We start from the raw sequence: 14,706 nt of genomic DNA on the forward strand, positions 1-14,706 counted from the left end.
TATATTGGGTTTCTTAAAAAAAATGAGTGCACACGAAAAGGCTAATGTGATAGCAGCGGGCCGAATTTTTAATAAAACAAATGAGCACTAGAAGGCGGACTTTAAAGTGGGCGTGGTTTGAAGCTAGTGTGGTTGCATCGCAGCGCATACACAATGGCTGCTCGAAAGAGGGGAAAGCAAACAATTTTCAGGCCCGCCGCGTCTAGCAAAAAATATGAGAAAAAAATTATAAAAAATTCGGAAAATTGTTGAAAGTGAAGAAAAACTCAACAGAAAGGATGTTAAAGCGTCCGGGGTAAGTTTGATGTAAATTAAGTTCACCGTTACACAGTCCTTGAATTAAAATATCGGGGTTATTTAAATTATGAGAGAGGGGTGAGCTGGGGGGGGGGAAAGTTTGTGTTAATCAGTACTCAACTTGGACCACAGAGAAAGCCAAGGGGATTACATGTATGAAGAGGAAAAAATAAAAAAAATCATGATGTCAGAGTTTTTATTAGTGTCGCGGCGAATGTCCACGAATATAAAAGCCCGGGGATAGGCGGAGTGCAGTAAAGTTGAGCAAAGTTGAATGCAAACTCCACACTTGGATGATTTTTTTTTAAATATGATAACGGCAGCAGTGCTGTGGTCAGAGACAGCTGCAGGCGCACAGAGATTGAACATATATTCGTGCTGTCAATGTGCCTTCACGCGTGTTTGTGTGTGTACTTTTTGCGTACATGGCATAGGCTGCACACCTCAACATACACACAAACACACACGGTGACAACACGTCGTTGTTGATACAAGCATCCTATTTTGTAAAAGAAACGCAGACAGACAGCTGTCATATTCTGTCATACTACCCGTCCGTCTACAAACCGCTCTGTTACAATACTGTGATCAAACAGTTTTTAATGACAGTGTCACGCAGTGGCAGTGGAGGCTGTGTTCAGATCCACTGACAGGCTCATAAACGGACACACTGCGTGTACATAAAGTAGCAACATGGTGGCAGAAGTTGAGGCAAACTAATAGGGCTGCTGTTCAGCAAATTGTATCCGCTGTCATTATGTGGTCACTCCTGACAAAACACAGGATAACACACGTGATTCCTGATCACAAACACTACTACGGTGGTTCAGGTGTTTGAAGCGTAGTCGTATGGCACCACAAATGTAGCTGACGTATGAACTGCGTTTCCACAACTACCGGGACCTTATTTATATAGCAGGAGTCGTTTTCTTAACAAATACTTTTTTTTTCAGATTATACATACTATTCCTCCGTTATGTGAAAATAAGTGTCGGCTTACTTTTCTTGTAAGCATTTCAACTATCTTTGAAACAACTGTCTTTATTTGTGAACTCGAAATAGTACAAAATGAAACAAGTTTGAATCTGTTTATGTTAATACATGTATATATAGTCAAATAGTAGTAGACTGATTAATACAGTGGAGATAACAGCTTTATGGTAGTTACAGCCTCTATCAAGATACATACTTGTAGTAATGACACTGTAAAGCTAACATTTTCTCTTGACAATTTATCACATTAATAATGCAATTTTTTGGGATTACTCACAAATAAGTATGAAAACACACACACACATATATATACATCTATTTGATGTAATTTGACTGTCTGTTCTGTGAAAACACACACACACACATATATACATCTACTTGCTGTAATTTGACTGTCTGTTCCAGCAAGATACAGAACATATTTAGGGCTGTTTATTTATGTAGATAATTAGTGATTGCTATTAATCTTTATTAATGTCAATTAGGCCAATATTTTTGTATTATTTGGATTTTTAGGCATCACTTTCGGGTGGTATAGTAGTACGGACATTCACAGTTTGGTATACGCCCTTGTCCTTTGATGAATTAGATAAAATAAATGCCCAAATACAAACATAAATAACAGCAGTTTGTACAAACGGTTTGCCTCTGTTGAACAGATGTATTTGGATATTTGTACAAAAATCAATCTGGCAAAGTCTAGAGAGTTTGCAGTGGAAGACTGACATCTACTTGTTTTAAGTACCGGTGATACGTTTTCTTTGTAGTTTAAGCCATGCATGTCAACTTACAATTGCAATGTTGCTGCTCCACTCGGAATATCAGAGTATATGCAATACAGCTAAATACATCAATACTGAGTGTTTTCATATAAGTATATAGGGGGTTGAGTTAAAAAAAAATAAGACTTGTAGTAAAAACTTGTAACTTATAGTAAATGCAAGTCTTTGCCTTTTGATTGTTTGTTTATTTGTTTTTTAATTCAGTGTCATGTCTTATTCAAACTTTTGTGCTGCCTAGTATTCAGACTGCAGTTTTTCCTTAGAAAAACTCTTTGGTCAGAGCCTTTGGATTGAGAGAGAGAAAGGATTTTGTTCTTATCATTACCCATTTAATCTTTGCCATGAGGCATTTGATGTTAGTGTTGGTAATCACGGAAGTTATAGACAATTTAAATGCTCTGGTTCACAGTGAGTATAAACCTTAATCTGTAACACCGGATCAGTGATGGAGGTTGTTGTCGCCATCATTGTTGTTCAATAGATGTAAGGTCCAGTGAGTATTTTGTTTTCCAGATCATGTCATTTCTTACAATTCTCAAATTTCCGATGGTACATGAATGTCTCTTGCATTTCCTATGGTAACTGAACGCCCCTCATTACGGACCCACCACTCAGAATCAGAATCAGAATTTTTTTTAATGCCAACTCAGAATCAGAATCAGAATTTTTTTTTAATGCCAGTTAGGTTTTCACCTACAAGGAATTTGTTGTGGCATACAGTGCAGCGAAAGAAATGTACATATAGGTATACAAATGTTGATAAAATAAATTAGAATATTTTTTTCCCAGCTGGAAAAACAGTGTCAAGGGGATATGTTATAGGTGGCCCTGCAAAGTTTGTTTTGGCTGCAGTAGTCTTCACTGACTTTTATTACTGGTCATGGTGATGTACCTGTGTTTTGTACTTGATGATGTTAAAAATGCAAACCCATTCATTTTCAAAGAATGAATGATATCGACCAGTCGTCATGTTGATATAGTTGGCAATTTTTAGTCAATTTTTAACAAATTTTTAACTTCATGGAAACAATGGTTGTGATATCATTTAAAACATTTGTGGGGCATCAGAAACTGATTTGAAAAAGTAGACGACCTCTCGAAACATCTCACTTTGCGCCGATAGAAAAAACAATTGCTGTGTTACCTTATCTTATTATTAAAAGCTACAAAAGTAATGTATGGAGAGTTACATGATCACTGTTGAACATCTGTGTATGTCTAATGCCTCATCTGTCAGTGTGATGACATCATGAAATTAGTCATCTTCTCAACTTCGATTTTGTTTTCTGTCAGATTAGTCGATAATCGAAGACGTTAAGTTAAAAAAGTATTTGATGCACCAGTTTGTGTAAATGTTGCAGTTTGTGATTTGTCATTGTGGTTGGCATATACTGTATATAAATTACTATCCTCTACTATAAAACCTGCATATGCCATAAGTTGACTGCCACATGATTTGTTTGATTTATTCTTCATGCTTTATCCAATTCATTCCCTGAGAGATTAAAAATACATTTTGAAAAGTCGATTACATAATTTAAAATAAGTACCAATTTACCCACCAGGGGCTGCCTTGTTAGTTTGCTTTGTAAACATTTCCCCTTTTCTTTCCTGTTTTATTTACACTGTAGTATTCACTATTGAGCATGGAACAATACCAGCATCTTGCATTTCTTGGTGCGTCATAAGTGGTCCCAAAGATTGTCATATTGTGAAAACCATTATCAACCTGTCTTCTCGTCAATGTCATCTATAAATAGCCAAAAATATTTCCTCATTTAAAAGATTGACATGCAGTCATGATCTGTGATATATCCATGATGTTTTGCCGGATAGTATGATACCTTAGAAAGAGATGAATGGTCTGTACTCTTGACTTCAGCTCTCCTTAATGAAGTTGGTGGCTTTACTATATGAAATACAGTATGTACTGTTAGGTGGATATATGCTGTACAAAGGAAGAGGTGCTTTGTTTACCAGTATTTAAGTGTATTTTCATTAAATATACATTTGTTTAGCATGTAATGCTTCATTTACATAGGCATAAGTAAAATCCCTGTGTAATTCTGAATATAGAGGGTCCTTGGTTTTACGACAACCTATGGCGTTTCATAGTTATGTCACCATGTCACATAGATTAGATTATTAAGAAGAGTTTGTTCCATCATTCCAATGGACGGCATTAAAAGAAATTTTGCAGGGGAAGTAGTTGGCACATGCGGCAGCCAGTTACTTGGCAATTACTTGGCCACTTATTTTACATGCCACAGGAATAGACGTAAGTCATGTACCCCCATGACTAATCTTATGTTATTCTTAAGTAACCAAAGAAAATAAAAACACAGAAATAAAAAAGTATATGTAAATATTTGGTGCACACAGAAAAACTGGAAAGTGACAGTTGACCAGATCTGACCTCCAGATTTCTCTACTAAAGGTTCACCTTTCATTTTCCTGATATGTGTTTACACACAAACTGTACCTTGACTCTAAGTGTAAAAAACAGCAGTGGGGGGTTCTTGTGCTAACTGCAGATCTGCTGCAACAGGCTGCCCCTTGGAGGCGCCAAGTATGTAGTTCCTCTTGTAATCAAACCCAGAACTCTCTGTTTGCAAGGCAAACTGCTAAACTTTGAAACCACCAACTCGGTCAGTGGCTCGATCCAACAATTTAGTCAAAATCGTAACAGCTACCCGATGCTAATATTGTGTTGTAGCGAGAGTGATGCAGGAGGAATGATGAAGCTGCAAAGGGAAAAGGTAGCAAAGGTAGATGGGTTAAGGTATCTTTGATCAGCCATCCAACCAAATGAACTGTGTGTGAGGGCAGAGTAGAATCAATGACAGCGAGTACCAGGAGAAACATTTGACAAAAGAATAGCAGCATGAGTGACTGGCATAATCTACAGGATAATAGTGCAACCTGCATTGAAAAATAGTTCGGAGAGCACACTCTCTAGGACAGAAAGCAGATATGGACAGTAGAGTAGAGTAGAGTTTCAGACGCCTAGTTTTTTGTTGTATGTGACCAGGACACACAGGATCATAAATTACATTAAAGGAACTGCTCAGGCTTACCGGTTCAAGACTCAACACCCTGAAAAGGGTTCATGGAATTGATTTTATTTTTATTTTTATTCATATTTTTTACCTTTATTTTTATCAGGTGGCCAATTTGTTTAGAGGAAGAACACAACATGGCTGAATTCACAGAAAGGACTGATTGTAAAATCTCCCTAAATGTTACACTTTTTGGCCTGGGATCTACTTTTCAAATGATCTACTTACATGAAAACATGAAATATATATATACCCATTTAAACTCAACACAATTTATGTATATATTAGGGCTACAACAAACAACCTTTTAAATTGTCAATTAGTGACCAGTTATTGAAATGATTAGTCGACTAATCTTTTACTTTAAAAAAAAAATAGAATAGTACAGAAAAGTGCAGGGATGTGTGTGTGTGTGTGCAGGTAGGGGTGGGTGGGGGGCAGAGGTGTGGACTTGAGTCGCATGACTTGGACTCGAGTCAGACTCCAGTCATCAATTTGATGACTTTAGACTCGACTTGACACAATGGAAAGAGACTTGCCACTCGACTTGGACTTTAACATCAGTGACACTTGGACTCGAGCCCTTTGACTCGTCAAGACTCGATACTTTCTCCAAAACCCAAAGTGATCTGTGTAAATATATTGTTTTGTTTGAAAAGAACTAGAAACAGAAAGGACTTGGGACTTGACTTGACACTTTTCAGTCTTGACTTGGACTCGACTTGGACTTTGCCTGTCTTGACTTGAGACTTGACTCGGACTTGAGTGCAAAGACTTGAGACTTACCTGTGACTTGCAAAGCAATGACTTGGTCCCACCTCTGGTGGGGGGGTGACGTGCCCCAGGCATAACAAGTGACAAACATGTTGACAACCTACATTTGCAATTGCAGATTCACGCACTGCTTTCTCTCCTGTGCAACCAGCAGGTTGCAAGTAGCTTTTACAAGCAGGGATTGTCGAACATATGTACGTTAGCAAGAAACTGGCAGATCCAATCGTAGGGTGATATTTAGGGTACAGTCGGGACTTTTAGCAGTGACCAACTGTTTAACTGTAAATAGTACAGACAGTGATTTCTGTTGATAGTGACTACACTGTAGTGGCTGTAGTTGTGCATCAAACAAAAAAAAACACTTCAAAGTGACTGTGCAGTGGTGGAATTCTTATATAATGCTGGAGTGGTTACATGAGCAGATGATCCCGTTGCAGTCGGTACTGGTATATGGAGGATAAAACTGTTTTCATTTTAACTGCTTGTGATCCATCACCGGCCCATTTACAATCTACAGTAGTGGCAGATCATGATCTACCTATTTGACAACTGTGGTCTGGATAATAATGACAGTGTAGTGTTTTGTCTTTTTTTGTGGAATTTTATTGAAATATCTTGGTAGTTAGAAGTAACAGTTGATGACATTTACCTTTTCAACAACACTGACCTCTTCTCTCTCCTTCACTCTCACAGACGTCTGAGTCCAGGCAGTGATGAGCACATGAAACTGGATAGAATATCTGCATCAGTCCTTGTTGGGCACTGTATCCCCATTCATGTAGCAGCTTTGCCTTAAGGTGCCATGGCCACAGGAACCCAGGGCCATTGTGACGACATTGTGGACAAAGCTAAGCTCACACCACCCACAGGGAGGTGCAGAAGAGCAGAGGGGAAGTCAAAGAAGAACTTTCCCTGCCAGGAGTGTCAGAAGGCATTCAACAGTCTGGAGAAGTTGAAGGTGCACTCGTACTCCCACACAGGAGAAAGACCCTACAGCTGCTCCCACCCCGACTGCACCAAGGCTTTCGTCTCCAAATACAAGCTGCTACGGTACATAACAGCTTGCACATTTCAGTTTTTCTCTGTATTTATTTATTTGGTTATTCATTGATGACGTTTAGTGACAACTGATTAACTTTTGTGTAATACTGCAACGCATGCATTTCAAAATGTTATGGTAACCATTCTTAGTGCTCTTTAATGTGTCTATGTTCCAAGGCATATGGCAACCCATTCACCAGAAAAAAACCACAAATGTTCATACTGTGAGAAAATGTTCCACCGCAAAGATCATTTAAAGAATCACCTTCACACTCATGACCCATACAAGGAGGCTTTCACCTGTCAGGAGTGCGGAAAGAGCTACAACACCAAGCTGGGCTTTAAACGCCACCTTGCCCTTCACGCTGCCAACAGGGGAGAACTCACCTGTCAAGTGTGCCTGCAACGATTTCCTAGCACCGGGATTCTTCTAGAGCACCTCAAGACACACGCTGGCAAATCCTCGGGCACGGCAAAAGAGAAAAAACATCGCTGTGAGCACTGTGAGCGGCAGTTTTACACACGCAAAGATGTCCGGCGACACATGGTAGTACATACAGGACGCAAGGACTTTCTGTGTCAGTACTGTGCCCAGCGCTTCGGCAGGAAGGACCACTTGACGCGTCACATGAAGAAGAGCCACCCCCAGGAGCTGCTGAGGGTAAAAACTGAGCCAGCCGATTTGCTGGAACCTATCGCTTACGACCTGGCATCTGGGGACATCAAAGGGGAGCTCACGGGAATGCTGACACCAAAACCACATCAGCTCAGCATGTACACAGGCCCCATATTGGATACAGAACCCTTTCCCACGCCCACGCATCCCTTCCCTCTAAAATACTCGCTGGACTCCAACTTTACCTCATACACCATCTCCCCGCAGGAGCGAGAACAAAATCAGAAGGGAGACCTGGAGACCTACCTAATGGAGCTACAGAGCAGCATGCCTTCCTCATCCTCTGCAGTCCAAGAATCCCAACATTCTTCCTCCAAACTCGAGTTGGTTCCTCCAGTGGGCGAGATGGAGAGTGAGGAGGTGTCTCTCTCTAAAATCTCCACATCGACGGCAGGAGAAGCCACGACAGATTCTTTGGCCTCTTCCACCTCACTGCTGGACTTCTCCCAACTTTTTAATTTCCTGCCTCTAAACGGTCCTCCTTACAACCAGACAGTAGGTAGTGGTGGGCAGGGGTCGTCCTCCTTTCAATCTACAGATGAGACCACACCTCTGGTCCAGCTGCCCAGTCAGTCCTCTGAGGCCCAGGACGGTGAGGAAACGTCACTTCAGGGGCTCCCCTCCTCCTTCATATCCAACCTGAGCACACCCACCATCCTGCCCCGCTTCCACCAGGCTTTTCAGTAGTCTAGTATGTACTGCAAACAGCACACATGCACTCTAACTCATGGTTGATGCTCTGCCGTTAAATACTTATAACTTGTGTTGCTGACACAGTGGTATTTTGCTGCTTATTAGATTTTATGTAAAGGTTTGGTATTTAACGAACAGACTCAGACCAAAAAATATTATCGTTGTTGCGCTTTTGATTATATGAACTGCCAAACAGACCAACTCATTTCAACTATTACCCCTTGGGAGGAAAAGGCATTAAAAAGGGCAAAGCCAAGGGGATAACAGAGAGTGAATGCCAAGTGCATTTATATGCTTATGTATAGATAGCAGATTTAGCAATTATAAAATTAATTACAGAACCTTTTGGGAATATAACAATACGTTTTGTTCTAATTCACTTTTCTTGATGGTAAAAAAACATTATGGCTAAGACCATTTCTATGAATTTTTACGAGCGAGTTAAAAGTTTTGAGCGACAGAGTATAAATCAGACCTCACACACATGATGATGCACACAATCACACGCAAACAGGCAGGCTAACACTGAGACGATGCCAGTAACACATGTTTTAAGCACTTCTGTCTTAATTACAACATGGCCAGACTGTATTACACGCACAGTTTGGATGAATAGGTTCTACAATTGTGTTTTTTCCACCCTTATTTGGTGTTTGCTTCTAAAGCCTAATCCACAATACCCACAGGTTGCCTTACATGTATGTTTATGCATCACAGTGCAGAACTAAGTGGTCAACTGTCCAGGCATTGCATCACTATCAGCGCAAAAAAAAAAAAAAAATTCTGCCTTAAGTAGACACAACTTCACACAGTGCCTGTAGAGAGCTGAGACAACTTATGTGAAACGATCTTTTTGGGAGACAAGGAATATAGATAAATGAGAGTATTTTTAATTCAGTGATTTACTTAAGTCATCCATTTTTTTGCTATGTAAGTTAATTTTTTTTTTTTTTTGTATCGCACTTTGAAAATTGTGACGTAAGACGTGATGTCAGGCATCACGTGACCTTTGTTTTATCAGTTATGTGACTTCAAAGGACCAATCTCTAACATTTAATGCATGTTTTTCTCCTGTATATTTGTGTAAAATCATAGTTAGGGTTATTTTAAACTAGGGCAATGTGCCATACTAAGACACACACACACACGCAAAGCTGATACGTTTCTTGAAATCAACTGTGTAGTCCGTGAGGTCGTAGGTTTACATCAGTATTTAATGCCCCCCCCAACTCCCAACCCCCAGATAAACTTTAACCTATAAAGAAATTGGAACATCAAAGTCATTAGATAAACAATGTTTACATCAGTATTTAATGCCCCCCCCGAACCCCCAGATAAACTTTAACCTATGAAGAAATTGGAACATCAAAGTCATTAGGTAAATAATTTTACATTCTTACAGTGGCCACAGTAGATCAACAATTGCCATGCTGTGCTCGTTATGGTTCTTGGCTAATTCAGCGCTCGCTACCTTATGTCTCGCTAACCCATACGTTAAAAAGCCACAACTTTAATCTTACAATAAGAAACCAATCTATATGAACTAACTTCCGCTCCGATTCCCTACAACTCAAGTGGTAACATAACACAATCCAGCTTTAGGACCGCTGCTCTAAATCATGAAAATGTCATTGAAAATTTGCTAAATATTAGCCTGGGTATTTTAACGTACCATACATGTTACATTCAACCATTTTCACATGGTTAATAAGTGGGAAATATAATAATTTGATGTCATTGTTTTCAGTCGTAACTTTTTCTGCATAATCCTACAGATACAAACATTGTTTTTGGCCTAAACTTGTTGCACTGAAGCACTGTCCACACTAACATTGCCCAGTAGGCAAGCGTGCCGTTGCCTGATGCATATGTCCATGACCTTTGTTTATACACGGTTAAAGCAGTGTGATCGAGAGTGATTCAGACAACTTAAAGCAGTGTGATCGAGAGTGATTCAAACAACACCACTTTAGCCCTACTCTACTCTACTCTACCACTTTAATGACTGTCTTGTTCTTTGTGAACTAGGTTTAAAATAGTCAGCCCTTGCCAATGTCTGGATTTTATTACTTTGCTAGGTGGCGTAAAGCAGTCAATCATGCTGTGTGCATAAGATACCATGCTTGTGTGCATGTGTGACCAAGCGTACCGTGCTTTAGCATACCTCTTCCAACCGTGCCAAGTGCCAAGTGTGCTGTGTTCAGGCACAGAACACTTACAGTAGTTATAGATTTGGGCGCAAACCCGCTCGGGCCTAATATGATGATGTACTAAGCCAGTGTGTGATTGGTCGTTGCCAAATATGTCAAATATTTAAATACACAGCCAAGAGAGACCCCTGTAACACACTGAACACTTACAACTTTTGTCAAATTATTGCCCAGGTCAGACTGACAGTCATAGTACCCCAAATAGGAAGAAAAAGACCATTTGTAGTGGATTTCCAAATTTGCAAAAAAAAAAAAAAATTGTCTCTTAGAATTTGTTTGAAGTAGATTTTGAGCTTATCTGCCTAACAATCTACCTCAACTGTTTGACGAATACAACTAGCCCCCGTACAGTATTTTCCCGACATGAGTAAACACTAGCCCAGTGTGATATTAATTATAGTCTACTAGCCTGTAGTATTCTTCCCTTCTGGTTTGTTTTCACATAACTTCAAAATTAGTAGCAGCAACACAAATAGATCGCTATGGTTCATCAAAAGTGGCTGTATGGTATGGAAAGCTCTGATTGCTAAGGTAATCTTGGCCTGTTCCATCCATCCATCCATCCATCCATTTTCATCCGCTTATCCATTACCGGGTCGCGGGGGCAGCAGTCGCCACCCAAATCACATTGCACCGTACCAACCCCCCCAAACCTTCCTGCGGGTGGTGAGTCCACTGGAAGGTTTTCCGGGATTAGAACTTGCCCAGGAGGGGAACCCTGGGGTTCCATACCAATGACAGAGACCTTGCCTCTGGGCCAAAGAGCACATCTTGGCCTGTTCTAAAAGAAAATCAGGATCACATAGAAATGGTAAATTAGGTTTGGAAACCAAGCATAGAGAAAAATCAGTGCTTTTAGCTCCTTCAGTATTCTGATTCAAAAACATGAAGATTGGGAATGAGTTTATTTTTTTCTTTTTGGCCTTTTAAATTGAGCAGAGGTAAAGACATAAGTCTAAGGAAATAGTGTTTTGTCTTTGAATGTGGCAATCCCCCTTACAGCCCAACACATCGACATGTGTCACAAAATAGCAACACATCAAAGAATAAACATAACAAGGCAGTCATCAAAGGCTATACCAGTGGTTCCTAAATTTTCTGTGCTGAGCCCTTCTTTGGTTCATTAAAAAAAAGGTTTGCGCCCCACCACAAAACATAGACACATTTTGTTTTCAGGCACACGAGATGGAGAATTTAAAAATAATGGCCTCCTTTACGATATTATTATCAGATATTCATTTTACACCACCGTTTAATCCGTTTTTTTGCCAGTCACTTGTAAAACATTTCCAGACAAAATGAAATTGTAAAACAAGTAAAGTGATCTGTGCGCAGCAGAATTTGACATAAAGTGACAACAGAACCTTTCCTCATAAGCTCGTACAAGTCCTCATTAGCATAGTGGTCAGTATCTCCGCCTGTCACGCGGGAGACCGATGTTCAATTCCCCAACAGGGAGGCTAATTTATTCCAATTGTGGCGCTTTAGGAAGGAAGGAAAGGGAACTACTTGTCATTGTGACACAGCACACCACTGTACGCAACCAAATGTGACCTCTGCTTTTAACCCATCACCAAGGTAAACAGTGGGCAGCTTTAAGCACCCGGGGATGGTGCCATGCTTAGTGCACCTCAGTGGTAACTTGGCAGCTGGTGGACTCGAACCTGAAGCCTTCCGGACCCAAGTCCACTTCCTTAGCCACGAAACAACCACTGCCCCAGAGGAGCCCAGATGAGTACACCTCTGACTGTGGTGCAGGAGTTCAGGGTTCAAATCCTGGCTTAGACAGCCGTGATACTTATTGGGGGCAGTGGTGGCTTAGCGGTTAAGGAAGCGGACTTGGGTCCGGAAGGCTTCAGGTTCGAGCACTTTGGTTATGGGTTAAAGGTCAGAGAGGATTTGGGGAGTGGAGGGTGTTCAATAGTCTGATTGCCTGTGGATAAAAGCTGTTGATCACTCTTGTTTGTTCTTGTTCTCACACTGTAGTGTCAGTGTGAAGAGACTGTGTTGTTGGTGCAACTTGTCTTTTATTACATCGTGGGCCCTCTTGATGACCCTGGTTCTGCAAATCTCCTGAAGTCATGGGAAGGTGTTGGTGCAACTTGTCTTTTATTACATTGTGGGCCCTCTTTATGATCCTGGTTCTGCAAATCTCTCCGCCAGAGATTCTCTGGGCATTTTTTATCACCCTCTGAAAAGAGCAGCTCTTAACTGTAGAGGTGTTGCTGAAGATGTTGGTTAACATACCAAATTTCCTCAGCCGTCTTAAGAAAAGTCCATCCTCTGCTGTGACTTCTTCAGGAGCTGCTGGGTGTTGTGAGATCCTCCTCCGAGAAATTGAAAGGATCTCACCCTCATACATCTCTGTTTCACCAATGCCTATTGAGACATGCTGCAGCTTCCTCCTCCTGGGATCAATATTTATCTCCTTGATATTTTCTGCATTCAAGGAGAGATTATTGTCCTCATGCCAAGCCACCAATCCTTTCACTAAATGCCGTATACACTCCCCCGTGATCAGGCCGATGACCATTTTAGTGCTTGATGTCCGGTGCCCTACTCTGAATGACTGGGTTCTGTCTGTTGGGAAGTTTAGTACCCAATTGCAGAGAGAGGGTGCCAGTCCAACGGTGAGGAGTTTATCAGCTACCGTGTCGAATGCGGAGGTGTAGTCAATAAACAGCATTCTGCGTCCTTGCCCTCTAAGTGTGCGAGGGCTGTGTGAATGACGGTGTTTACTGCGTCGTCAGGGGACCGTTTTTTTTTTCTGTAAGTGAATTGTAAAGGGTACAGTGTGTCCAGAATGGCCCTTTTAAGGTGAGGCATGACTTGATGTGAGGCACCACGCCACTGATGGCGGTGAACTTGAAGCAGGTGGGGATGAACGCTCGGGGCCAAGGAGAAGTTGAAAACATCTGTAAAGACATCTGACAGAACCGATGAGCAGGCCCTAAGCCATGCCCGGGGATATTGTCACCCTAGTCTCACCTCCATTGAAGACAAAGAGAGAGTGGTGGTGATGTGTCCTGTGAGTCCTTGGTGGCCAGAGTTGTGGTGGTTGGGTTCATGGGATCAAAATGAGCATAGAACTTGTTCATCTGGCAGTGAGATCGAGCTGTTTTTGGCCCCCAGACTCTTCTTTCTGTACTATGTAATGTGATGCAGGATATGCAACATGTCCTTCCAGTTGTCTTGGCTTTAGTGATGGGATTTTGCAACTTGTATCTTGTACTCTTATACACCCCAGCATCACCTAAAGAGTATGCACTGGAGCCAGCGCGTAGCATTGTCAATTCTTGTCTCTGCATAACAATGTTGCAGTTAAGAAAAAATTTCATTAGGCAATTTTTTGCTTTTTTACCTCTTGTCAATGCATCTAACAAGTTACCTTACATTTATGCGTTCAGCAGATGCTTTTATCCAAAGCGACTTACAAGAGGAGGATTAACAATCAAGCATGTGCTTCCTACAGGAATAGAACAATAAAAACATTATACATAGTTGTTATACAAATCTGTATTGAAAACAACAAAAAGAAAACCTTTTTGTCCCATGGCCTGTTAATGTAAATTACCACAGTTAAGGTTTTAGTTCTAGTCAAACTCCAGAAAAAGAAAATTCAAACTTCCCAAGGAATTTTGAAAATGTATAAAAGGTCTCACTGTTCATTATTCGAGTTCACTACTCATCCTGAGCCTAAAATGTGAACGAAACATTGTTTCATTTTCTCATGGTATTTGAGATATGATTTTTTTAAACCTAACTCTAAATGTTATCATAAAGCATGGCTCTGCAGCAAGCCTATTTTTAACACAGACAGATGGAAAACGTGCTGTACCGTGTGCAGAGAGGTCTCCTAACCCCTAACCAGTCATAAAACAAGCTTCTACAAGCAGTATAATTCCCTAAGCATTAAACTATCCGCAATTAATCTATAGTTTTAGACTGAAATAAATGACAGCTGCCACGTGTCCAAACATCCTCTGCCCTGGTTCGGTTTTTAGTCTCCTTGATACTGTAATTCATTATTAATAAAATGGTAGCTGGACCATAACACAGAAAACACATGTTGCTTTTCTAACATTTAGCAGTCAACGTGCATTCGGCATTCAGAGACACAGTCATAACTAAATGACAGATTATAAAGAAAATGGCTAATCACGGTTTTGTGCAAGATGAGA

At 40.7% G+C, this 14,706-nt stretch overlaps 1 protein-coding gene across 1 annotated transcript; it reads left to right on the top strand.

Annotated features, from left to right (window-relative positions):
• The first annotated feature begins 29 nt into the window (after positions 1–29).
• On the top strand, positions 30–9,613 carry plag1 (pleiomorphic adenoma gene 1). Its single transcript, XM_008307377.3, has 3 exons — positions 30–295; positions 6,599–6,955; positions 7,124–9,613. Exons 2-3 carry the CDS (start codon positions 6,708–6,710, stop codon positions 8,307–8,309), a joined length of 1,434 nt encoding a protein of 477 aa, XP_008305599.1. The 5' UTR covers positions 30–295; positions 6,599–6,707; the 3' UTR covers positions 8,310–9,613.
• The last annotated feature ends 5,093 nt before the right edge of the window (positions 9,614–14,706 follow it).

This window comes from Cynoglossus semilaevis, chromosome 3, assembly GCF_000523025.1.
Source record: "Cynoglossus semilaevis isolate Cse_v1.0 chromosome 3, Cse_v1.0, whole genome shotgun sequence".
NCBI lineage: Eukaryota > Metazoa > Chordata > Actinopteri > Pleuronectiformes > Cynoglossidae > Cynoglossus > Cynoglossus semilaevis.

Coding starts and splice junctions, on each gene's coding strand:
- plag1 (XM_008307377.3), top strand. CDS start 6,708: ATGGCCACAGGAACCCAGGGCCATTGTGACGACATTGTGGACAAAGCT. Junction 6,956..7,123: donor TCCAAATACAAGCTGCTACG/GTACATAACAGC, acceptor CTATGTTCCAAG/GCATATGGCAACCCATTCAC.